The 23,325-nt window shown below is 41.9% G+C and overlaps 1 protein-coding gene across 17 annotated transcripts in view; it reads left to right on the forward strand.

The window, feature by feature from the left end:
- Nucleotides 1-23,325, forward strand: part of TBK1 (TANK binding kinase 1) — a 57,637-nt gene that overhangs the window by 29,109 nt on the left and 5,203 nt on the right. For 9 of the 17 annotated variants that reach the window (XM_065558238.1, XM_005303191.5, XM_065558180.1 and 6 more), the window contains 11 exons: nucleotides 2,979-3,158; nucleotides 6,240-6,436; nucleotides 7,087-7,145; nucleotides 9,153-9,244; nucleotides 9,804-9,905; nucleotides 16,221-16,296; nucleotides 19,786-19,907; nucleotides 20,015-20,091; nucleotides 20,431-20,470; nucleotides 22,665-22,766; nucleotides 22,856-22,952. In XM_065558238.1, the coding sequence (XP_065414310.1) occupies nucleotides 2,979-3,158; nucleotides 6,240-6,436; nucleotides 7,087-7,145; nucleotides 9,153-9,244; nucleotides 9,804-9,905; nucleotides 16,221-16,296; nucleotides 19,786-19,907; nucleotides 20,015-20,091; nucleotides 20,431-20,470; nucleotides 22,665-22,766; nucleotides 22,856-22,952 (1,144 nt within the window). Of the gene's footprint in view, nucleotides 1-2,978; nucleotides 3,159-6,239; nucleotides 6,437-7,086; nucleotides 7,146-9,152; nucleotides 9,245-9,803; nucleotides 9,906-16,220; nucleotides 16,297-19,782; nucleotides 19,908-20,014; nucleotides 20,092-20,430; nucleotides 20,471-22,664; nucleotides 22,767-22,855; nucleotides 22,953-23,325 lie in introns of all 17 variants that reach the window. The other 8 variants (XM_065558222.1, XM_005303188.5, XM_005303185.5 and 5 more) reach the window with 1 other exon arrangement.

Here is a 23,325-nt window from a genome sequence, read left to right on the forward strand (position 1 = left end):
ATAGTTCCTTCCTAAGTGGAGTACTTTGCATTTGTCCTTATTAAATATAATCCTATTTATTTCAGACCATTTCTCCAGTTTGTCCAGATCATTTTGAATTTTAATCCTATCCTCCAAAGCACTTGCAACCCCTCCCAGTTTGGTATCGTCTGCAAACTTTATAAGTGTACTCTCTTTGCCATTATCTAAATCATTGATGAAGATATTGAACAGAACTGGACCCAGAACCAATCCCTGCAGGACCCCACTCATTATGCCCTTCCAGCATGACTGTGAACCACTGATAACTACTCTCTGGGAACGATTTTCCAACCGGTTATGCACCTACCTTATACTAGCTCCATCTAGGTTGGATTTCCCCATTTTGTTTATGAGAAGGTCATGTGAGACAGTATCAAAAGCCTTACTAAGGTCAAGATATACCACATCTACCGCTTTTGTCCTATCCACAAGGCTTGTTACCCTGTCAGAGAAAGCTGTCAGGTTGGTTTGACACGATTTGTTCTTGACAAATCCATGCTGACTGTTATTTATCACCTTATTATCTTCTAGGTGTTTGCAAATTGATTGCTTAATTATTTGCTCCATTATCTTTCCGGGTACAGAAGTTAAGCTGACTGGTTTGTAATTCCCTGGGTTGTCCTTATTTCCCTTTTTATAGATTGAGCACTATATTTGCTCTTTTCCAGTCTTCTGGAATGTCTCCCGTCTTCCATGACTTTTCAAAAGTAATTGCTAATGGCTCAGATATCTCCTCAGTCAGGTCCTTGAGTATTCTAGGATGCATTTCACCAGGTCCTGGTGATTTGAAGACATCTAACTTGTCTAAGTAATTTTTGACTTGTTCTTTCCCTATTTTAGACTTCGATACTAACTACCTCATTTTCACTGGCATTCACTATGTTAGACATCCAATCGCCACCAACCTTCTTGGTGAAAACCAAAACAAAGAAGTCATTAAACACCTCTGCCATTCCCACATTTTCTGTTGTTGTCTTTCCCCCCTCATTGAGTAACGGGCCTACTCTGTCATTGGTCTTCCTCTTGCTTCTAATGTATTTGTAGAATGTTTTCTTGTTTCCTTTTATGTCCCTAGCTAGTTTGATCTCGGTTTGTGCTTTGGCTTTTCTAATTTTGTCCCTACATACTTGTGTAATTTGTTTATATTCATCCTTTGTAATTTGACCGAGTTTCCACTTTTTGTAGCCCACGAAAGCTTCTGCTCAAATAAATTTGTTAGTCTCTAAGGTGCCACAAGTACTTCTGTTCTTTTTGCCGATACAGACTAACACGGCTGCTACTCTGAAACCTGTCGCTTTTTGTAGGACTCTTTTTTTGAGTTTTAGATCATTGAAAATCTCCTGGTTAATCCAGGGTGGTCTTTTGCCATACTTCCTATCTTTCCTATGCAATGGGATAGTTTGCTCTTTGGCCTTAATAATGTCTCTCTGAAAAACTGCCAACTGTCTTCAATTGTTTTTCCCCTTAGACTTGCTTCCCATGGAATTTTACCTACCAACTCCCTGAGTTTGCTAAAGTCTGCCTTCTTGAAATCCATTGTCTTTATTGTGCTGTTCTCCCTCCTACCATTCCATAGAATCATGAACTCTACCATTTCATGATCACTTTCATCCAAATTGCCTTCCACTTTCAAATTCTCAACCAGTTCTTCCCTATTTGTCAAAATCAAATCTAGAACAGCCTCCCCTCAGTAGCTTTCTCCACCTTCCAAAATAAAAAATTGTCTTCAATACATTCCAAGAACTTGTTGGATAATCTGTGTCCTGCTGTCTTTTTTTCCCAACAGATGTCTGGTTAGTTGAAGTCTCCCATCACCACCAAGTCCTGTGCTTTGGATGATTTTGTTAGTTGTTTAAAAAAAACCTCATCCACCTTTTCTTCCTGGTTTCGTGGTCTGTAGTAGACTCCTACCATGATATCACCCTTGGTTTTTTTTACCCTTTTTATCCTTACCCAGACCAACCTAAACTACCCTTGCTGCAATTTAAGCCCATTTTTTCTTTTCCTATCCTCAGAGGTTAAGGAGAATATTTTTTGTCCCTCCTCCTTGTAACAACCTTTTATGTATTTGAAAACTGTTATCATGTCCCCCCTCTGTCTTCTCTTCTCCAGACTAAACAAACCCAGTTTTTTCAATAGTCCCTCATAGGGTAATGTTTTCTAGACCTTTAATCATTTTTGTTGCTCTTCACTGGACTTTCTCCAATTTAGAATAATAGAAAATTAGAGCTGGAAGAGACCTCAGGAGGTCATCTAGTCCAATCCCCTGCTCAAAGTAAAAGCAACCCCAACTAAATCGTATCACAATTTGTCCACATCTTTCCTGAAATGTGGCCTCCACAACTGGACACAATACTCCAGTTGAAGCCTAATCAGCACGAAGTAGAGCAAAAGAATTACTACTTGTGTCTTGATTACAACACTCCTGCTAATACGTCCCAAAATAATGTTTGCTTTTTTTGCAACAGTGCTACACTGCTGACTCATTTAGATTGTAATCCACTCTGACCCCCAGATCCCTTTCCACAGTACTCCTTCCGAGGCAGTCATTTCCCATTTTGTATGTGTGTAACTGATTGTTCCTTCCTAAGTGGAGTACTTTGCATTTGTCCTTATTGAATTCATCCTGTTTACTTACGACCATTTCTTTGAGTGCTTCTTGCCCCATCCCTGCCTTCATGAAGAAATTAGGATTCAATATTTGCCAAATTACAAAGGTAAAATATTTGGTACTCAAATTTCGAAAAAGTGATTATGGTATGTAATGTCCCTATTCAGGAAAAACACTGGGCAATGTTGTTGAACAGAAACTGTCAAACAGTAAAGGAAAGGAAGTTTGTAGAATTTCTCAAAGCACAAAAATGTCCTACTTGTGATCTGTCCAATAGGGAGATCTTATATAATGTCAGAATGAGAAACATTCCAACTTGTGGTGTCTCTTTTTTGTGTATCCACAGGGGCCTGCAAGTACTGCTCACGCCTGTTCTTGCAAATATTCTTGAAGCAGATCAGGAAAAATGCTGGGGATTTGACCAGTTTTTTGCAGAGACCAATGACATGCTCCACCGAAGAATAATTCATGTCTTTTCACTACAGCAAATGACCCTACACAAAGTTTATATTCACAGCTATAATACGTAAGCATTCTTTCTATATTTTCACTACTTCTGTTTTATCCAGGCAAATAATGCTGTGACTTCAGATCACATCAGTATGACAGATTCAGTAGCCATTCCTTGACAGTTATCTGGTTGGGGGCAAGAGAAATGTATGATGATGTGGTGTGCTGCAAGCTTGTACGGCCCTCCTATGTCAAGCACTGTGTGTGTGTGTGTGTGTGTGTGTGTACGTTATCTTTTTGTTCTGGCCTCTTATTGGTTTGTCCCTTTCTTTTTGTCTGTGATTCACCCTTTGGCAACAGAGCCCAAGTACTATGTTCTCAAAGAAATTGTGACAGGGCAAGGTCCCACTCCTGTCTTCTGCTGTGTCTACACAGACTACTTGGAGACTTTCAATTGTTGTTCACCACCATGTAGTTTATTTACATTGCTTTCCCCACCACCTTTAGAGATCTATACACCACATTTACAGCATCATATTACACATACATCACCCCTCTACTCAGTACTGGGTTTACCATAGCGCCAGGCCCAGGCTGCAAAGGGGCCCCAGCCCAACCCACTCTGCTTGGGCTGCAGTAAGGCCCCACCAGCTCTTCTCCCCCCACCGCTGTCTCCTGCGGGGGCAGAAGCTTGGTCCTGCTGGCTCCTGGGGTTTCTGCTGCAGGGTAGGTTCCGGCCGCACCCACCAGCACCCAAGCTCCCCCCTCCCCCACCTCTTCCCGTGAGTGTGCCGCGTTCCCACCCCTCCCCCTTCCCCTCCCAGCGCTTCCCCTGCCACCGAACAGCTGTTTGCTGGCGCTCTGGAAGGGAGTGGGAGGAGCGGAGCCGCAGCATTCTCGGGGGAGGAGGTGGAGAAGAGGTAGGGGCGGGGCCTTGGGGAAGGGGGTGGAATCGGGGCAGGGTGGAGCAAAGGCGGGGCCCCTGCACTCCCCTACACATACACCCCCCCCAGCCCCCTGCCATGAGCCGCTCAGGACATGGGGCTGGGAGCACCTCCACGACCCGAGCCCACACCTCCACACACCCTGCCCTGACTCCTGCACCCCCCACACCCCATGCCCTGTGTAATGATGCGGTTCTGGCGGGACCCAACTGAGAGTGCCAAATCAGGACAAATCTCTTAAAACAGGGCAGTTACAGCCCTAGGCTGGGGTTTTTCCAACTCTAAGGCAAACCAAACCAGCCAGACAAAGAGGACTTTGGTCTCACTCCACTGGCTAACCACAAGTCACACAAGCAATTCCCTTAGACAGTCCAGTTTCCCAGTATCACCACCAGTGCCACTCGCTATGGGGACAAATGGTTATGAAAACCAATACCCCATTAAAAGAAAAAAGGTTCTCCTGATCCCAAAGGATCAAGCCCCAGACCCAGGTCAATATACAAATCAGATCTTACCCACAAATCACGCTGTTGCCAATCCTTCAGAATCTAAAATCTAAAGGTTTATTCAGAAAAGGAAAAAAGATATAGATGAAAGCTAGAATTGGTTAAATGGAATCAATTACATACAGTAATGGCAAAGTTCTTGGTTCAGGCTTGTAGCAGTGATGAAATAAACTGCAGGTTCAAAATCAAGTCTCTGGAGTACATCCCCAGCTGGGATAGGTCCTCAGTCCTTTGTTCAGAGCTTCAGTTTGTAGCAAAGTCCCTCCAGAGGTAAGAAGCAGGATTGAAGACAAGATGGAGGAGAGGCATCAGCCTTTTGTAGTCTTTTCCAGATGTAAGAACACCTCTTTGTCCTTACTGTGGAAAATTACAGCAAAGTGGAGTTTGGAGTCACATGGGCCAGTCCCTGCATACTTTGCTGACTTGCAAGGCGTATTTGCCTTCTCTCAATGGGTCAGTTGTATAGCTGATGATCCTTAATGGGCCATCAAGCAGGCTAGGCAGAGCTCACACCAACTTGTCTGGGATGTCTCCCAGGAGCATAGCATAAGTTTGAAATACAGACAGTATAGAGCCAATATTCATAACTTCAACTACAAAATTGATACACACATATAGACAGCATAATCATAACCAGCAAACCATAACCTTGTCTTAGACACTTCATTTGACCCCCTTTATACAAGATTTGGTGCCACTACAGGACTTTGGTTGCAACCATGTTCAGTATGGTCCCAGATTATATCAATAACGTCACACCCTGACTCCTGCACTCCCCCATATCCCCACCCCCACCCTGAGCACCAAACAGGAGCTCCTGCAACCCCCCCCCCCCCCACATTCCCACCTGCACCCCTTACACCAAACAGGAGCTGCCCCAGGTAAGCGCTCCACGCCCCAACCTCCTGCCCCAACCCTGAGCCCCCTCCCTCACCCTAACTCCTGGCCAGACCCTGCACCCCAACCCCCAGCCCGCTCCTGCACCCTAACTCCCTCCCAGACCCTGCACCCCCAGCCCTGAGCCCCCTCCCACATCCTAAGTCCTGGCCAGACCCCACACCCCAACGTCTTTTACATTTTTTTAATAAAGTGCTCTTATCCAAAGTGCTTTACAATAGTTAGCTAACAGTACAAACAGTATTTGGAAAGATCATTAAGTGGTCTGCCAAGATCCCCAGCATTTAAGGTGCTGAGTTTGATATATAAAAGCCCTAAATGTTCTGTGACTTTGCTTCTTGAGACACTGCCTCTCTCCGTGTGCCATACTGCCACACTTGCGATCAGTAGAGCTGACTTCCCTGTCAATTTAAGAGAGGGGCTGAAAGTAGAGTGTTTTCTGTGAGAGGATCCAAGCTCTGGGTTAGGCTTCCCTCACTGGGTCCAAAGTCACCCTATTCTGTTGCCCTTCAAAACATATCTATTTATGCAGGCTGTTGCAGAGATGGGCCTTTGAGAGAAATCCGATGTGTGGAAAGGAGTTTGGTGTTCTGCAGGCAATTTAATTTTATTTTTGTAATTTATGCAGGACTTCCCAGTGCCTTAGCTAGGCTGCGCACTGTTTATTATATGTATAAATCTAATAATTTATATAGGAACAAAACCAATATAAAAGGTATGTTTAAAAAAAAATTTATGAATTGTTTGCATCCTGTTACATTTTAGTGACTTTGATCTGGTTGTTTCCTAAGTGTAATGTTTTTCTTACAGAGCTGCCATATTTCATGAATTGGTCTACAAACAGACAAAAATAACTTCTCAGAACCAAGAACTGATATATGAAGGCCGCCGTTTAGTACTAGAGCCTGGAAGATTGGCACAACATTTTCCCAAAACCACTGAAGAAAATCCTATAATTATAGTAAGCAGAGAGGCTGTGAACATCGTAGGATTAATCTATGAAGAAAGTATGTTAAAGTCTTTTCTGCCTGTTCTTAAATAAACAAGATTAGGCTGCTTATAAATGTTCTTTGAAAATAGGTTTGATTACTGAATATTTCTGGCCTCTGATAAATATATTAAAAACTTGGATCAAGAGTTTGTCCATATTTAGGCACCTAAACAGGCCGGATTTTTCTAAGTGTGGAGTGTCCATCACTTCCCATTGACATCAAAAGATGCTGTTGGGTGCTCAGTACTCAAAAAAATCAGGCCACTTATTTTGATGCTTAAATATGGATTTAAAATCTAATTTTAGATAATTATTTTAAAAGTCCTGGTCCCTGAGCACTAATATAGGTAGGATTTAGTAATGTGCATAGAATTCTAAAATCCTTTTGTGAACCACAATATTTAAATAAGTTGAAAGGAATTTTATAAAATAGCACTCCTAACTAATCTTCTTCTAATTTCCAGTAATATCTGGAAATTCAAGTGTTCTTGAACTCTGATTAGTCTTTCTAGTCTGTTAACAGAAGCAGTTCATATTAAATGTGACGTTTCACTGAAGACACAAAAGAAATGTTTCTAAACCAAAATGTATATTGTGTATTCACTAATGTATTACAGATTTATTACATATGAAATGTAAAATAAAAGTCCATCTCTTATGTTTCAGTTTCACTTCCTAAAGTACATCAGCGGTATGACTTGGACAGTGATGCCAGTATGGCTAAAGTGAGTATTTATTTAACTAGAACTAGAATTAAATTGCTATCTCAAATAAACTAAAGCTACCTAATGTTGAATTGAATAATACCAGCCATCTTGTTGGTCTTTTTTAATGGGTTTTGCTTTTGTGTGTGTGTGTGTGTGTGTGTGTGTGTGTGTGTGTGTGTGTGTGTGTGTGTGTGAGAGAGAGAGAGAGAGTATATCAAATGACATATATATTCACTCTTTCTCTCAATTAGTACCTTAGGTTTAGATTAAACTATCAGTTTTAAGTGGCAAATTGTTGTAAAATGCTTTGAAGGCAAAAAGCATTATATAAGTGCTGTGCATTATTATTCCTCATCTGCATTTTCCTGGTTTGTGATTTTTCCTGAGGGGAAAGTCAGTGCTGAAGAAATTAAGGACCAAATCCCAAAATCATTGCTCAAGCAAAACTTGCATTGAAATCAATGGGAGTTTTTCCTGAGAAAGGGCTGAATTAAGATTTATTATACTACAGTGGGTTTCAACCTTTTTTCATTTGTCAACTCCTCAATATTTCAAATGGAGTTGCGGACCCTTTTGAAAATCATAAACCATCTGCGGACCCCCAAAGGTCTTCAGACCACAGGTTGAAAACCAGTTTATAGTAGGTTTATATGTCTAATGGATTTATACAAGTTGAGTTCATTTACAGTGAAAGAAAATGTTTTCCTAACCGCCCCCCCTTCAGAAGAAACATTTGCTATAATATACAATACTGTACAGTGCATAGTTAATGGTAGGTGAATATTTATTTAAAGGGTAAAAAATCAATTAACTGGTGGTCTTTCGTGGTCTGTTATCCTAGACAAAATAAAAATATTTGAAAGTCAAGGTTATTGCAGAAAATCATCTAGCCTTATAAAAAAAGATTTTTTTAAAAATACCCTACAGGTTAGACAACTTTCTGATAAATAAGTTTTTAATCTGAAAAGTTCTGATTTTTATTTAAAAAATAAGTATTAAAAAAATTAACTTAATAAATATTTGTGCATAAAATTTCATATTGAGTTATGTGCATAGGAGACCTTCTAAGGTTAGAAGAGTAGCAGATCTGAGACTGTCTTCCCCTGTGATGCTAAGCAGGAGAGAAATAAGAAGTTCCTTTCCCGAACTCTGCAGCAGAGTCTCAGGGACTCTGCAAAAGAGTGAAATCTCTGATGTTTCTTTCCTACAGGGTTTCTGAATCTCCCCTGCCTGACAGAACGCCATAGGAGAAAAGTAGTAGTCCACTTTCAGGCCTTATTCTGTAGCTGTAGTGTCAATCTACTGTTGACTTCACTGAGTCACTTATATGGTAGCTGCAAAATTTGTGCCCCTGTGAAGAAGTCTGTTCATGTGCATCTCCCAAAGTGTGCAAAAGTGATAAGTATTTCTCCCTATAGGCCTCCTAAAGTCTTTCAAAGTACTGATATTTGAAATTGTACTCATCATAGTCCATGGCATAAGTGGTAAGCTACGAGTAATAATATCAATAACTTTTAATTAAAATAAAAGTTAAACTAGCTTCTGCTTGAGATTTTGTTTAGATGTACATTTACCTAAAATTCCAAGTGTTAAAACAAAGTTTATAAGCAGAATTGGGTGGATGCCAAAAAATGGGACCGCAGCCCTACAATTTTGAAAATGTATTATTTTTAAAAAAATTCTTTACATTCCTATACACTACTGAACACATTTACTTGTAACTTTCCAGAAAATTAAATCTGAACATCAAGAGTATGTGGTATAACTTTGATTATGACAGACTTATTTTCATGCCTAACAAAGACCGTGAAATTTCAGTGTAATGGAAAACTCATCTTTGCTTTAACTATTCCCCCCGTACACACTAATTTATGGGCAAAGTTACCCCATTTTTTTGTTACCATCTTCATGTTCTAATTTCTTCTAATATTAATCAATGTTGCTTTCTTGTGATCCATTGACTTGAAACAAACTACAGTGTTGTGAGCACTGAATTAGTACTGATATTGTTTATTTCTCTGTCAGGCAGTAACAGGTGTTGTATGCTATGCCTGTAGAGTTGCCAATGCTTTGCTGCTTTACCAGGAGTTAATGCGAAAAGGAATACGATGGTTAATGTAAGTGATTGATTGATTGAATTTTGCTGGGCATGGTTTCTTTACCAAGACTTGTTCTGGTCGTTCACACATTGCATAATTTTGTGGGCTTCCAATGACTTCTGAAGCTTTCTTCCTTCCCCTCGACCATGAGTATGAGTAGACTTTCACAGTCTCTCAAATGTTTCCTCCTCCCTTATCAGGGGAAACTCTGAAGACCCACTTTCTGAACTAGGTATCCATGTTATTTAGTTTAATCTGCTCCTACAGAAGTTTGGATAATTCTAATTTAAGTATAGTGTCGGAACATATGATCCAGCAAGGACAAATAATGAATTTCAAAATTTTAAATAATGATTTTGGTAGTTCATGTTGTTAATAGGATTGTGAAAGATCTCTCTAGCTACTAAACTATTACTGAAGTAATGTCTGCCAGAACATTGGAATAAAATTTTATGACAGTATGTAAAATCTTAGAGATATTACTCTCCATTACCAGCAATGATTACTGTAGGCAAAGATATGTGATAAGAAGGAAGTGAAAACTTTTTTTTTGATAGACTGGTGCTATTCTTTCCAGTGAAATAATCAAGGAAGACTACAATGAAACAGTGCACAAAAAGACAGAGGTTATCATCAAGCTGGATTTCTGCAACAGGAACATAGAGATAGCTGGGAAAATGTGAGTAGAAACACTGTATTGTTCTTTGGAAGTAAATACATTGCACTGCCAGTGGAAACTGGCTGACTTCGTAGTTTTTTCTTCTTAGTGACAGCTGTATTTAAAGATAACTTTATTTACCATGTGTCTGCACGCAAAAAAGGTTATTACTTTTTAATTACAATTGTTTCACCGATGGCAGTAGCCTAGCACCAAGTGAGGTCAGGAGTGGTCTTGGACCTCACTGAATGCTGCTCCTTAATTTAGTGGAAAGGAGAGTAACTACTGAGTAGTGCGTATTACTCTTCTCTCCTTCCCCCCTCCCTGCCTGAGTTCTCTTGATGGCTTAGGGAGCTACAGTAAAGGGTAGGACAAATAATGTAGGAGTTCAGTCATATGGTTGTGGCTAAAGCCGTAAGCTTGCCCTGCATATGATTTTAAAGATGAATAAAAGTGTAATGAAAGCAGGTTGTTAAAGACCTGGGCTCCCTGCTGCAGAGAGTGGATTTTAACATTGTAATACATGATTGCCTTTAATATTTCTATAAATATGACACACACAAAAAACTACATTAAAAGAACATTATTAAGGTTGCAAAGTCAAGCATTCACAATTTAGGAAATGCCAGAGTTAAGATTGCCTGTGCATGCACACTTGAGGTTGCATGCCTTTACCATGACACCATCTTTCTCTTCCTGCAATCTTCTGTCTCATTCACTACACACCCTTCAAAGTCTGCTGCAGAAGAAGCTGGGATACTACAAACAATAGTCTCTTTCACTATACAACCCTGATTCATCCCTAGAACAGGTTTGTCCTGTACACTGAAGGAGGCGCAGGGGTCCTATGAAAATTATAGTATGTGTTAATAATTTGTATAGTCGATTGTCTGACCACACTTTGGTTTGTTATTTCGTTACGAAATATATTCAAGAGACCAAATAACCAATTCAGTTGAGTTTATTAATATAGTACAGAAAAAGGGTTCTGCACAATACAATCTCCTGAGAACAGTCCTGTGCAGCAGTATTACGTTCACTTTACGCAAAAGGTGTGCTCCTTTAAATTAGGTCCCTAAAGCCATCTTTTTATACCCTACCTCTTTACCAGTAAAAGGTATATGCATCACCTGAAACTGGATTCAATTAATCAGCTTTTTACCTTGTTTATTTCTGGTACTGTGGTGTACCCCTTTATCTATTGTTCCGAACCCATGCATTCCAGGTCATGATGCACCCTTAGCGTTGTTCTGAGCACATGCATTCCAGGTACTAAAGGGCGTGAAGACACCCCCTAGGCTTGTACCAGGATAAATAGGTTTGTGAGGGTAACTCTCTTACTGTTTCTATGAGGAAACAATTCTATGATACTGATAGTTTTCCTACCTACTTAAGCCAAAGCTTTCTTCTGCTAATGGAAAGTGTTATGGGATACAAAGTATTATAGGATAAGTGAACAGGATTATAACAAATGCACAGGCTAATTTGGGCTACATATCTGCTATATTAATGCTTAATATGTATACTTAATACATCATATATATGTTTGCTATAAGTCAACAATATGTGATCATGCAATTAAAACCTGTATCATAATGTATACACACACAGGGTCAAATTAAGGTTGCCCAGGCGGCCTTAATTCTGGCATTGCCTAATTTTTGAGTGCTTGTCTTTGCAACTTTAAAAATATTATTTTAATGTACTGATTTTTGCATGATTTCCTTAATTTAAAAACAAACAAACTGAAAAACAGAAAATTGCATCTTGTAGTATCACATTGACACCTTTAGATTCACCACACAGACCTCCGCTGCTTGAGTTAAAGGAGTGAGGGCTGAATGCTCAAAGAAGTTAGATACCTGGAAAAATCACTCTGATTCTCAAAGCCTTAGCATAAGTTCCTTTACAATGAATGGTAAGAGATAGGTGTCTTAGACTAGAGCCCTGCGCAGGACTATTTTTTTTAATCCTACTCTTATCCCACCCTACAATACCCACTTCCACCCGCTCCTGCATTGTTTCTTGCAATTTTATCCCGCTCCCACCAGCAATATATAAACAGAATTCAAGCACAATTTTTACCACTAAAAGAATAAAACAAATGTTGCTTAAACCATATAAAAATACTTAAACTCTTGTGATAATAGACATCAAATCTCTTTCTAGACCCCACTTAAATTTAAGTATTAAAACCTTTATTTTTAAAAAAGAGAAAAACTTGCTGTTCATTGCTGGAAATTCTATTTATGACAAACTGATGAGAGATTTAGTATTTTCCCACAGTTACCACAGTCTGTCACCTCCCCCCCGCCCCCCCCCCAATCCGATCCTGCCCACAACAAGCTACATTTTACCCACTCCTGCTATTATGGCAGCGGATCTTGCAGGACCCGTGGGATCCCAATCCCACTGCAGGGCTCTACCTTAGACTGCAATTAGCAAAAGCCACCACACTAGACATGGTGGCGCCTAAGATAGCCACTGAGAGATGCTGATGAGAGGGGTATGTGCTAAACCCTGCTCCTCTCATGGAGATAGATGCCTGTTTGCAATTCGGAAATCGGGTACTCTCTTTAGAGTTAGATGCCTTACGCTGTTTTAGCAAGGAGCTGTTTCCGGTGGTGGTGCCCACTTTCTAAATTTTAGACCAATAGTTAGAGCACTCACCTGGGATGAGGGAGACCCAGGTTCAATTGCCCCCTCTCTACCAGGTGGGGAGGAAGACTTGATCAGGGATTTCCCACCTCTCAGGTGAGAGCTCTAACCATTGGGTGATGGGATAGTCTCATGTGGAGTACCCTCATTCTCTCCTGTTGAAGTTGTTGTACTCTGGATAAATAATTAGTCATTGGAGCACGGGAACTGGATCCTGGGTCTCCCACGCATTGGGTGAGTGTGTTCACCACCACGCTAGACAGTCATTCTCATTCTTCTATGTGCATTTTCTGTCACTTGCTCTCAGTTTCATTTGGACTCTGTATGTGATATAGGTGGTTGAACGCTATCTTTCTCCCTGTTTGTCAATCATTGTGTGACTTAGTTAGGAGATATGTGACAAGACGCCTTCGGAGATGCAGCTGTTACTCTTGGGGGAATTCTGCACCAAAATATTTAAAATTCTGCACACAATATTTTAAAATTCTGCATATTATATTTGTCAAAATAACACAATATAATCACACCAGTTTCAATTATTTTAGTAATTTATTTCAAAATACCTGTCAGCAAGTATGTCTGTAACAATAATGATGATAAAAAAAAATTCAGGAAATGTTTTTTGACAAATAGATTCCTTACTAGGCATATTAATACAGAACTCTGAGTAATAATTCATTTAAACTACAGTACAGAACCGTATTTCCCACACTTCTCAGAAGCAGTGCAAAGACTTGGGGGAGTCAGGGGAACGGAGGAGGTGAGGGAGAGGGAAGTAATTGATGGGAAGGAGCCTCGGTATGAACTTGAAGGGTTGTTGGGTATGCATGGGAAAAGTATGGAACAGGTGTTCTTGGGGGGCGGGGAGGGATTGTTAGGGAGCGTCCCCATGCCAACTCTGCCTGACCCTTAGCCTCTCCCATTCAGTCAGGCACATGTGCCCCTGTCCCAATGTGTCTTTGTGCTCCCATTCAGCCATCCCCCTGCCCCCCTGTAGCTCTACACCCTTTGCCCATGTGGCCCTGTGCCTCCGCTCCCATTCAGCCCCTGCCTCAGTCTGTCGTCCCCTACTAGCCCTTATGAGTCCTGTCTGACCTCTCAGCAGCCCCATAGCTGTCTGTCTCCCGACCTGGCCTGACAGGCACTGTGAAGAAGGCAGGCTCTTTCTCTTCCCATCATAGCTGGGGCTTGCCAGGAGCGGTTGCTGTGTTCTAGCGCCACAGCGCCTTCTGGTGGGCAAAAGGTGGAACTGCAGCAACTTTTCAGCTAAAGCTATTTTCTGCAAAAAAAAAAAAATTAAAAATATGCGTGGTACATGAAATATGCACACACACAGTGATGCAGAATTCCCCCAGGAGTAAGCTGTGTGCATGCTCAGAGGCAGAAATGTAGGCACTTAGGGAACTTTTCGTGCAAAAATTTAGGCACAGAGCGAGTGTAGACATCTGCAGGGTTTGGCAGGGGGGGGTTGTGCGTTGCAATGGTACCAAACCCAGGTTTTAGCTGCCTGTAATAGGGACATAGGCACCTAACTCCTTTTGAGCATCTGGGCCTAACTGATAGCAGTAGTACATTGTTATCCTCTATGTGGACCCGCACTAAGGGGGGATGAAACGCTTTCCCCATGGGTTTCACAGATATTTGCTGAGAGCAGAGGAATGGTGAGACTCGGGTGTTTGGGGTTCCATTCCAGGCTCTGCAGAGGAGTGTGTTCTAGTGGATACAGACTTTTCTGCCCATTCCCCCCGGAGCATGACCACTTTTGCCCCATCCCACCCAACCTGTCCCTGTCAGAGTCCTATCTCTTTCTCATCCCAGCCCTATTCTCCTTACGTAGCAAGTGACAGTCTCTAGTCCTCAGGTTTTTGATCCCAGTTCTAGTCTCTTCCCCTCTCCTTGTCTGATCTGTTGCCCTTCTCCTCCTCCCCGGCCAAAGCTCCACATTCCCCAGTACTGTTCTCTCTCCCCAGGCTTCAATCTCAATGTCCCTACCTACTCCAGCTCCTTATCCCAGTCTGTTTGTCCAGCTGGTCCCAGTTTTACCCCTACACCCTGGCTTATAATATCTGTCTCTCCTGCCGCCACATTTCCACCCCCCACCCCCCATCCACTGGTCTCTTTGCCCAACCTGTCCCAGTCTCTCCCCCCAATTTCTAGTCCCAATTTCCCTCCAACACCCCCCCACCACCACCACCGCCAGCCTACAGTCCCAGTCTGCATCCCCAGATTCCTTGTCCCATCTTTACTCCCATTGCTGGGCTGCCTCTTGTACTCTCTGTATTCAAATCAGGCAACTTCCTCTACCACACTGACTGGACCCAGTAGGGGGTGCATTTTGAGAACGGGAGAGACAATCTTCCTGTTTTTATGTCTAGTGTCTGGTCCTTCCACGGAGCACAGCAACCAGAGCTGTAACTTCAGGAAAAGTACTGCTCAGCCCCAAGCTGGACCAAGCTCAGTGTGGACAGAACGTTTGGAGATTTTAGCTGTTAAACTCTGTTTGTATACACTGCAGCTGCAGGTATGATTTGTAGCTAATGTAGACGGACCCATGCTTGCTGTACTCCAGCTAGCTCGCTAAAAATAGAAGTGAGGACGCCACAGCACGGCTGCACAAGCGAGTATGTACCCAGTGGGACTGGGTAGGTTTGTACAGCCTACACTGAAACCTGCATTATGGCATCCTCAGTTCTCTTTTTAGCAAGCTAACTAGAGTACAGGTAGGGTGGGTATGTCTATATGAGCTGCAAATCACATTTGCTGCTTTACTGAGCAAATGAAAACTACAATTTTTCAAAGGCTTATAACTTGGTCAAATTTGAGCAGATTTTCACAGGGGAAGCAAAAGGCATATCCCTGATACAAAGGCCACCTCAATGCCAAATTTCAAATCCTCAGCTCCAAAGTATGGTGATGCAAGTACCACCATCCCCCCTCCCAAAAAAAAAGTCACCAGAATTTTTTAACACAGGCAAACAATGTGTTTTTTCCTATCCTCGTTCTTGGACACAGCAGAATCATTTTGGCTGAATCTTTCTGAAAAAATTCAGTCTGAGGCAATCACCTGGCACTGAAAATTTCAGCCCAAAGGGTTAAAATTTAGCAAAGCTATAAGCAATTGAAAACAGGGTCTTATAATGGGAAGTGGTTGGGTAACCTTAGTAGGCAGTGCTACCAGCCCTATGTATAATATTTGGTTATAACCCAGGTTTTCCAATATGTTTCCATAGTCGTCGGAGAACTGGTGCTTGATGTGTTTGACTATTTTTTAAGGGGTACATTTCAAAAATAGATTGAAGTGATTATATCAGACATTTCAGCCTTCTGTAGACTATAAGTAATGAGTGAAAAGCAGGAATGCTAGGAATGCAAGTAGTTTAAAACTTTTTTACGGTTCAGTGAAAATATGGAATGAAGTGGCAAGAGTCTGTTACTGAACTAATGTTTTGTTTGTTGTTTAGGGAAGCTTTTAAATTGATTGCTTCTCAAAGTTAAACATAATTTTGGTGGATTTTTTTTTAACTTTCTAACTTTTGTTAGGACAGGGTAGACAATTGTATTAACTTCTTTTTTTCAGTTCTGGGAACAAAATGATCTCCAAAACATGTTCTTTGTTTATTTAATACAAAAGTATGAACAGCAGTCATGTTTTTAACTGAATTATGTTTTTATTGACAGATACAAGAATCTGATGCAGATCCACTTGGAAACAGAAATGGATGAAATTTCAGAGATACATACTAAACTATTGCTTGTAAGTGTCTAATATTGTAATAAGAAGTGCTCCTCAAAATATTGAGTGTATCTGCATAAAAGTCCAAAGGTGCAGTTTTGAAAGATGCTTTCTACAAAGGAAAACCTCTACATGTTCTTAGCAGCTTTTCTCTTCTTCTGAGAGTTTCTTAGCATACAAAAATTGTGATGCGGTTATTTTCTAAAGAAAAATACAGTAAAATCTGTGTTATCTGACACTTTACCAACCGGAAAGCTCTATAAACCGGCATTTCGGGTATAGGGCATGGGCTCTAGGAGAGAGTTTGGGTGTGGGAGGGGGCTCAGGACGGGGGTTGGGGCTTTCAGAGTGTCGGATCTGAGTGGTGGTCACCTCAGGCGACTCCCCACAAGTGGTGCCATGTCCCTGCTGCTCCTAGGTGGAGGCGCGGCCAGGTGGCTCTGCACGCTGCCTCCACCTGCAGGCGCCATCCCCGCAACTCCGATTGGCCGCAGTCCCCAGCCAATGGTAGCAGTGGAGCCAGCGCTCATGGTGGGGCAGTGGCAGCGCATGGAACCCCCGTGGTTGTTCCTCTGCCTAGGAGCATTGACCACAGAGCTGCTTGGCCGCAACTCTGCCTAGGAGTAACAGGGACATAGCGCCACTTGCGGGAAGTCGCCCCTGCTGCTCCTAGGTGGAGGTGCGGCCAAGCAGCTCTGCGGTCAACGCTCCTAGGCAGAGGAACAACCACGGGGGTTCCATGCGCTGCCCCTGCCCCACCCTGAGCGCTGGCTCCGCAGCTTCCATTGGCTGGGTACTGCAGCCAATCAGAGTTGCGGGGGCAGCGCCTGCAGGTGGAGGCAGCGCACAGAGCTGCCTGGCCGTGCCTCCGCCTAGGAGCAGCAGGGACATGCCCGAGGTGACCTCTGTCCAGATCCGGCACCCCAAAACCTCTCCCACGCACATTCTAGTGGAAAGAGCAATGTGTCCACTGAAGGAGTCATCCCAGTTATCAGACACTCAGAAAAATAATCTTAGCACAAAGCTTTAAAAAAATCTAAATGTGCTTCTTTTGCATTTCATTTGGAAGGATCCCAAAGTTCTTCACATACTTTGTAAAATGTGTATGAATCATATCACTACCATGTCCTTTTAAATCTGCAGAGTTTTAAATTAGAAAAGGAAATTTAAAAATATTAAATAATGGAGAATTTAATATTTGTCCCAGGATAGTAGTATAGCAAAGTTGTTCCTCTTCCATAGGCTATGTAAATAGGAGATTGAAAAAATATAGAATAGTTTTAATTGTCAGATACAAAACAGACCAGGAATATTCTTGTGGGATGTAGAGAAAGTGAAGGTTTGAGTTTCTCACAGAAAGAGCTAGTATGGCATATAATCCTATCTAGTGCCCTACCAGATTTTAGCTGTCCCTGTGCCCACACTATCTCCCCCTTGTGGCTCATCTTGGGGATGGCGATTACATCTCCGCCATGCCAAGAATCTCATACTCAGGGTGATATATTGATGGTGTCTCTGATGGGCTCTTTGTTGATTCTCTGCCACTATTGGTCTCCTGAACCCAGTCGTCATGAAATAAAAACTGATTTTATTAGCAAATTGCAGAAACAGAATATTAAAGTAAAATGGTAGGCACATAATACATTCACCTGGGCAAATATCATAGAAAGGTGGTGGTGGTGTTCTATTTTTTTAGGTAGATCATGTGGTTAGAAAGTTTTTTTTTTATGACATTGTGGAGTTCCATGTTTGATATTGCTCAGTGACTTCAGATCTCCTCTGTTTAAAAGTGTGTGTGTGTGTGTGTGTGTGCGTCTGTGTGTGTATACTCGATCATAAGCCAGTTCATTTATAAGCTGACCGCCCCCAAGATGGATAAGTAAAAATGGAAATTTTTTATGACCCATTCATAAGCAGACCCTATAATTCAGGGGTCGGCAAACTTTGGCTCCGGGGCCATCAGGATAAGCCGCTGGTTGCCCGAGACGGTTTGTTTACCTTGAGTGTCTGCAAGCAGGGAGGCAAACCTAGAATCATGGAATATCAGGGTTGGAAGGGACCTCAGGAGGTCATCTAGTCCAACCCCCTGTTCAAAGCAGGACCAATCCCGAGACAGATTTTTGCCCCAGATCCCTAAATGGCCCCCTCAAGGATTGAACTCACAACCCTGGGTTTAGCAGGCCAATACTCAAACCACTGAGCTATCCCTCCCCCAAGTGTCCTGGCCCGCCAGCTGCTTACCCTGATGGGCTCGGACAGCAACTGATGGGGAAATTTCAGGGGGGGGGGGAAAGCTGGGGGTCAGAGGAATAACCCCTGTGACCACCCACCACATGACCGCACCCCTAGCCTGGTACCCCCACACTCTCCCCATCCCATCCCTTCCCACCTTAGCTGGGGCGGCCCAGGGGAGGATGTCTGTGGCCTGGCTGGAGCTGCTCTGGCAGGCTGGGCAGCACAGCTGCAGCCTACTCCGGCAGGCCAGACTGGGCAGCATGGCCGCAGCATGCTCTGGCAGGCACGGGTGGCGCAGCCACACCCTACCAGCCCTGGAGCTGCAGCTGCTTTGGAAGCTGGGGGGAGAGCAGCGTGGCCAGAAGCGGAGAGACTCTGGCCCTTCCTCTTCCCTTCTGGCTCTGCTGGTTGTGCTGCCTCTCCTTGCCCCCTCTGTTGCGGGGAGGGACTGTGTCCTACCTGTTCATAAGCCAACCCCCTTCTCTGATGCTTCCCTTTTTTACTAAAAAAAATCGGCTTATGAACGAATATATATAAATATGTGTGTGTGTATGTGTATTTAGCTGCCAGCTATGCTCAACCTGGAATCTGAAAGTCAGTCTGAGTTCTTTCTGGATTGCACCTCAACAAAATAAAGATCATGCAATAAGAATTCAGTTAATAGTTTTTTGATATGCAAGCCAAAACAAAAGACAGCTTGCTATCTTTAAGCGGTATTGTTTCTGTAGCGTTAAGTGTGAATAAACAACACAAAATGCATTGGGAGATCTAGAGGAAGACTATCTTACTTTATTTTTCTTGTCTTTTGTAATGGGTTGGTTGCAGCATTTATATGGTTGAAGGTTGGTGTTAGGAGGCTTCATGGAGAAAGAGTTTGATGCACTGAAGCAGGGAGGAAGTTCCAGGATTGGGCAGCATAGGAGAAAAAGCATGAAGATAGGTGAAAGAGAGAGACAAAGAGAAGATACTATTATTGAGAAAATAAATGTTAATTAGCAGAAATATTAATTCCACAGAAGACACTTTTCCTAATAATGCCATGTTTTGTATGTCCTTAAAGTGAACATTTGAGCTGCTAAATACTTCATAAGTTGTCTAGGCATATTCCTATGGTTGGAGACAATTAGTCAAGTGAGGACTAGGTTGTGGTGGTATTATTATTATTATTATTTATTTTAACTATACTAAAGTGAAAATGCACCGAATCCCATCTCAAGTGCAAGATAACTTGTGATTTTTGGCAATGGTAGTGGTGAAACTGTTGTTCTTAAGCAGCTTTCTAGCTCTCGGGGAACAATAGAGACCAGTCTTCAGGACACTGAAAATAAACTGTCTCCTGGTGGATTGCTGAGTGATACCTGGGCAAATCAGGAAGGCACACATCCCAGAGACAGAAAGTAAGTGACAACTTCACATTCATTGCTTGAACATATTATGATTTCTGGACTGACCTACGTTCATTATAATTAACCTTTTGTTTCCACCCACCCTCACCCCCTTCTAGTCCAGAAAAGCTACAAGTATTGCTGAGTTCTATCACAGATATTTATTATCAGTTCAAGAAAGACAAAGCAGAACGTAGTAAGTAATTTTATTTTTAGTATACATTAAGAATAATTAAAAGTATAAAGGACAAGTCAGCCTTAAGTCTGTTCAGATATTTTTAATTGTGATGGGGAGAGATGGCCAACAACAGTGAATATGTCCTCAGTGCTCTGTAGGCAACAGTTAGGAAAAGAATCTGAGGGAATAAGTGAACCACAATTTTTGTTTTATAAATTTAAACATCTGCATTGAAAAAACTAAATGTCCATGCTTGCTACCTAACACTCACCCAGACAGGAAACAAACAATTCTGTAGGATGATGGCTAAATTAATAGAATTAAATCAGTAATATCTTTGATTTCCTCTGATACTAGGACTTCCTTATAATGAGGAACAAATCCACAAATTTGACAAGTAAGTGTTAAAATTACATTTAAAAAAATATCACTTGTGCTAAGGTACCTGACAAATCTTTGGTGGTTACCTTTCCTGCTGGTTCCTCTTTGTTTGATATAGATTATAAGCTCTTTCAAACAGCAACTTTCTTTCTTTTAATTTCTGTCAAGCATGATGAGAGATTTTATGCATATTTATTAATCATAATTATCTGCTTCCTAGAGATGGGGTAACTTTATATACCTTGAAATGTGGATGTTAATTACTTGTCTGAGGGCATATATATATATGTCCGAGTGCATGTTTATGTAAAATACCTTGTATAAAAGTAGACATTTTGTAATTCCTGTCTCCTTTCCAATTTGCTACTTTTAAGGAATGTCTTTCCCTAAAGTGTTCTGCCTTTGCTATTACCAGTGGAGCTCCAGTGTTTTCCCTTTGGAGTCTCCAAGTGTCACTTGGGATCCTGAGCACATCTCATTTTACTCCATACTCTCCCAAAAAGAAATTGCTAGAGGATGGCATAAAGTATTGCTTTCTGTTCTACGACTGCAGTGACTTCAGTGCTGGTGGTCTGAGAACTCAGTTCCTAGATCTTTGGTCTTTTTGGTGGCAGCAGAATTACTGGCTGGCCACTCCAGTCTTAATTGTAGCACTTTATCACTGGGTAGGAAAGTGAGCAGTGTTCATTTCAGCTGCTTCCTGGGTGGATGACAGTTGTGTGAGATTAGTGAGAAATCAGGTACTTTGTCCATATATAAACCATACAGGTAAGAGTACCAACTAGCCATCATTCAAGACTTTATTCAGTAAAAGCCTAAAAGCTGACATGGAGTTGCAGTCTTTCAAAATTTCACATCCCATGATTCCACTTCCTAGTTCACACACACAAGCATGGTTAGTGCTGAGACCACTGCCTATCAAGCTGACCAATATTGTCTGACTGTGTCCTCCTTCTTTGCCCATCTGTATCCACCTCTTGTCTTATGCTTAGATTGTAAGCTTATTACGGTATGGGTCTGTGATTTTGTTCTGTTAGTACAGTGCCTAGCACAGTGGAGTCATGGTCCATGACTGATGCTGCTAGGCACTATGGTAATACAAATAATTAATTATAATAAGAAGCTCCTCTGTCCTTTCTATCCATCATTTCCTTTCCTTAAATATAATCAAGGTTTCAAATTTCAAATGGAAAAAGTAGTATGAGTGCATAGTGTGACGGGGCCAGGCCAGATGGCTATAGTAAAGTAGTGAGGAACAGGTATGTTAGCCCCAGGCTAAACAAATCCCTGGTACCATGGTAATCAAATGGCAGTTGCTCCAAGTTAATCAAGACACCTGGGGCCAATTAAGATCCTTCTAGAAAGCAGTGGAGATAGTGGTTGATTGGGACACCTGAAGCCAATCAAGGGCTGGCTGAAACTAGCTAAAAGCCTCCCAGTTAGTCAGTGAGATACGTGTGTGTCAGGAGCTGTAGGAGAAAGTTGTGCTGTTGGAGAGACTGAGCAGTACAAACCATATCAGGCACAAGGAAGGAGGCCCTGAGGTAAGGGTGAAGTGGATCTTGAGGAAGTGGGGGCTGCTGTGGAGAAGTGGCCCAGGAAATTGTATGCATCCTGTTTCTAAAAAATCAGCTACCATAGCGGATACTATTAGGGTCCCTGGGCTGGAGCCTGGAGTAGTGGGTGGGCCTGGGCTCCCCCTCTTTGCCCCCTGATTAATCTCTGAGACTGGGAGACAACAGAGACTGTGCAAGGGAGGGTAGCTTCTCCTCACCTCCCTTACTGGCTTATGATGAAAATGGCTCAGTAGGGTGTGACCCTTGCCTCTAGAGAGAGAAGGGCTACATGGAGGGTCACAGTGAGCCTCTGAGGCTAGTGAAATCCGCCAGGAAACGTGGGACCCACCGAGACAAGGACAGAGCTTTGTCACAATAGTTTGTAAATAATAGTTAAAACTAGCCAAATTTTTGCCTCAAATGGGACATTTGAAATTGGAACATCTTGGAAATTAATTTTGAAATATAACCTGGCAGTTCATCCCATATAAACACATTATAGTAGCACACAAAATAAGTTGGATAAAGTATTTTTTAAGACATTTTAAATCTTCATATATAGCTCGTATGCCTCAAAGCTTTAAAAAAATAATTTGGGGAATGAAGTCCTGCAAGTGATATAACAATATTCTGTTGATTATTTCTGTATTGCAGGCAGAAGCTGAATTTACATGCCACAAAAGCCATATCTCTGTTCAAAGATGAATGTGTCAGCAAGTATGAGACATTTTTGGACAAGGCAGAGGACTGGATGAGGCAAGAGATTGATTCATTAGAGTTCAGAATTGTGACAGCACCATGATTTTGCTGATTGCCTTTTTAAAATAATTTTTTTTTGCTTCCAGAAAGATGCTTCATTTAAGGAAACAGTTACTGACGCTCACCAGCCAGTGTTTTGATATTGAAGAAGAGGTAGCCAAATACCAGGACTATATAAATGAGGTATACTGGTCCTAAACTATGTCCAGATTTTAGACTGAGTGAGCAAAGGATTCTATTCCATTTCCCTCATCACCATCAACAGGATAGTTTACCAAGTTCCACTTACACCTATGCAAACCTATTGACAGTAATAGGGCTGCACAGATGTAATAGTTTGGCCTGTAGAAGCTGTATTGCTGGTGATGTGTGAGCTGGATAGAACTCCACCTGATTCAGAGTCCGACTGAGTTTACATGATAAGCAGTTTAAAAAAAACCTGAGCAACTTTAGATGTTTTTCAGTGATTCCATATCAATCTTTTCTATGTGGCTCCCATCACCATAATATCTGAGCATCCTGAACATTAATGAATTTATCTTCATAACCCTCTTCT

This window comes from Chrysemys picta, chromosome 1, assembly GCF_011386835.1.
Source record: "Chrysemys picta bellii isolate R12L10 chromosome 1, ASM1138683v2, whole genome shotgun sequence".
Classification (NCBI taxonomy): Eukaryota; Metazoa; Chordata; order Testudines; family Emydidae; genus Chrysemys; species Chrysemys picta.